This window comes from Manacus vitellinus, unplaced genomic scaffold (genome assembly GCF_001715985.3).
Source record: "Manacus vitellinus isolate BGI_N305 unplaced genomic scaffold, ASM171598v3 scaffold_123_pilon, whole genome shotgun sequence".
NCBI classification, from domain to species: Eukaryota; Metazoa; Chordata; class Aves; order Passeriformes; family Pipridae; genus Manacus; species Manacus vitellinus.
Genome location: NW_021938915.1, coordinates 16,831 through 19,422, shown reverse-complemented (window position 1 = coordinate 19,422; position 2,592 = coordinate 16,831). Strand labels below are relative to the sequence as shown.

Genomic DNA, 2,592 nt, shown 5'->3' with positions numbered 1-2,592 from the left:
CCCAGGGCTTCAGCGAGTGCTTGTTGTCATCAAAGTTCTCTTCGATGGGAGGCACTTGGAAAAGAAACACTGGGAAGGGGGAGGGAGGTCAGTGGTGGTGGTGGGGGACATCACAGCCCCCCTGGCCCAGGGGGGACACAGCTGAGACCTGGGCTCACCTTTGCTGTCCGAGTCCCCGTCCAGGAAACCTGTGGGAGAGTGGGTGGGTCAGGGGGGCAGAGAGGTGGGGAGGGGAGGCTGTGTGACCCCCACCCCGAGACCCCCAGGGGGTTGGGGGGGCAGGGGGGTCTCACCTGTGCGTCGGCCAGGTGGGGGGGCAGCCTGGGAGGGGCCCAGGTAGGAGTCCTGGGGAGGGGGGTTCATCACACTCGTGTGCAGGGCAGAGTCAGAATTTGTCCTAAAAACGGGGATCACAGCATGGATCTGGGACCCCCACCCCATTTACACCCCCCACCTCCATTTACAGCCCCTCATCCTATTTACAGCCCCCCCACCAGTCCTGTCTTCCCCTCCCCACTGGAGTCCAACCCCATCTGCCTCGTGGAGCCCTCACCCCCAGGTAGAGGGGACAACAGGTCCTCCCTGGGACCACCCTGTGCCCCCCCCGGGGCTGGGGGCATCCGTTGTGTTCCCAATTAGTTGTCCCAAAGCAAGGAAGGGCAGGGAAGGGCTGGGAAGAGGCTGCAGTGACAAGGGACAAGGGGGACATTGTTCGGCCGAAGCACAGGAAACCTCCCCAAACCCCCCCACCCACCCATGGGACAGGGACCCCTCCCCTCATGGGGGTCCTTGTAGGGGTCCTGGGGCCGAACCCACGGGTCCCCAGGGCCACCTTCTCTCCCTCGGGGGTCCCAAGCCTGTGCCCACCCCGGGGGTCCTGTCTGGGAAACAGGGAGAGGAAAAAAACAGGATCAAACCTGTTGAGAGCTGAGGGCAGCCGGAATAAATGTCCTTTTTCCATCGGGAAGTTGCTCCAGGGCATGGTCCTTTTTTTGGAAGGGAGAAACAGGGATTAGAGGGGCCAAGGAGGCAGGACACCCCTTGGGGATCCACGACCCAATTCCCTGCCCTGGGAATGCCCCAGTGAGGGCTGGGAGCTGTGGGAAGATAGAATGGGACTGGGCTGTCCCCCGTGGTGTCCCTTCTGGGTGGGACAGGGACACACCACTCCTGGGACTCCAGGGACGGATCTCAAGCTTGTATTTGTCCCCCATCCCTGTCCCCACCTGCTTCCTCTTGGCAGGATCCCTATTCCCATCTGAAACTCCTCCTCGAGCCCCCCAGTTTGTGGGACAATCCCAGGATCCAAGAGGCAGGAGCCCTCACCCCACTCGCAGCACTGCAGCACTTCCCCCTTGCCCCCTTCCCACATCCCAGCCCTGTGGATCCTCCTGGGAATGCCGGGGCCTCTCCTGCTTCCAAAGCCTCAGGATGGGCCCCTGGGCTGCAGGGAATGGCAGGAATTACCTCCTCCAGCTGGGCTCAGGCGGAGGTGACAAGTAGGTGGGTCCGTAGGGGGAGCTGTCGATGTGGGGGTGCGTTAAGGGCCACACTGAGAGCAGGGGGGCTCCCAAATCCCACGGGACAGGAAAGGGGACCGGGATAAAGGAGCAGGAGCAGGGAATGGGACTGGGATGAAGGATAAGGAGCAATGAATGCCTGGGCTGAAAGAGCGGGAATAGGGAATGACCAGGATGAAGGAGCAGGTGCAGGGAATGCCCAGGAGCAGGGAATGGCCAGGCTGAAGGATCAAGAGCAGGGAATGCCTGGGAGCAGGGAATGGCCAGGCTGAAGGATCAGGAGCAAGGAATGGCCAGGTTGAAGGAGGGGGAGCAGGGAATGACCGGACTGAAGGATTGGGAGTAGGGAATGCCCAGGAGCAGGGAATGGCCGGGCTGAAGGATCAGGAGCAGGGGATGCCCGGGAGCAGGGAATGCCCACACTGAAGGATATCTGGCGGACGTAGCGGCGCAGGGGGGACACCATCCGGCGGGGGTCCCGCTGCACCCGCTCCACCAGCCCGTGGTGCCGCGTGCTCCGCGTGGAGTCCAGAGGGGACGGGCCCTGCGGGGACAGGGCCAGTGAGACCCCCGGGAATGGGGACAGTGAGACCCCAGGGAACAGGGACAGGGAGAGCCCCAGGAACAGGGAGAGCCCCAGGAACAGGGAGACACCTGGGAAAGGGCACAGTGAGACACCTGGGAACAGGGACAGGGAGACACCTGGGAACGGGACAGGGAGACACCCAGGAATGGGGCTCGGAGAGGAGGGGACAGGTGAGAGACCTGGGAACGGGACAGGGAGAGGGGGGAACAAGTGAGACACCCGGGAACAGGGACAAGGAGACACCTGGGAATGGGGCTCGGGAGAGGGGGGGACAGGTGAGACAACGGGGAATGGAGGTCAGGAGAAGGGACAGATGACCCCACTGGGAAAGGGGCTCAGGAAAGGCCAATGATCCCACTGGGAAGGGGGCTCAGGACCAGCCTCGCCTCAGCACCAGAGATGGGAGCGAGCTCAGGGAGCATCCTCTTATCCCCTCCTCCCCTCTGCAGCTCCAGCCCCCCTTCCTGGGGCTGCAGCCCCCCCAGA

General features: G+C 63.2%; 1 protein-coding gene across 1 annotated transcript in view; it reads right to left on the bottom strand.

Moving 5' to 3' along the window:
* The window catches only part of DENND4B (DENN domain containing 4B), a 27,920-nt gene that overhangs the window by 24,362 nt on the left and 966 nt on the right, over nucleotides 1-2,592 (bottom strand). Inside the window, exons 2-7 of the mRNA XM_029965900.1 lie at nucleotides 1,954-2,064; nucleotides 1,468-1,529; nucleotides 918-986; nucleotides 294-397; nucleotides 159-188; nucleotides 5-69 (exon numbers count right to left, since the gene is read on the bottom strand). Coding sequence (XP_029821760.1) covers nucleotides 5-69; nucleotides 159-188; nucleotides 294-397; nucleotides 918-986; nucleotides 1,468-1,529; nucleotides 1,954-2,064 — 441 coding nt within the window. The remainder of the gene's footprint in view (nucleotides 1-4; nucleotides 70-158; nucleotides 189-293; nucleotides 398-917; nucleotides 987-1,467; nucleotides 1,530-1,953; nucleotides 2,065-2,592) is intronic.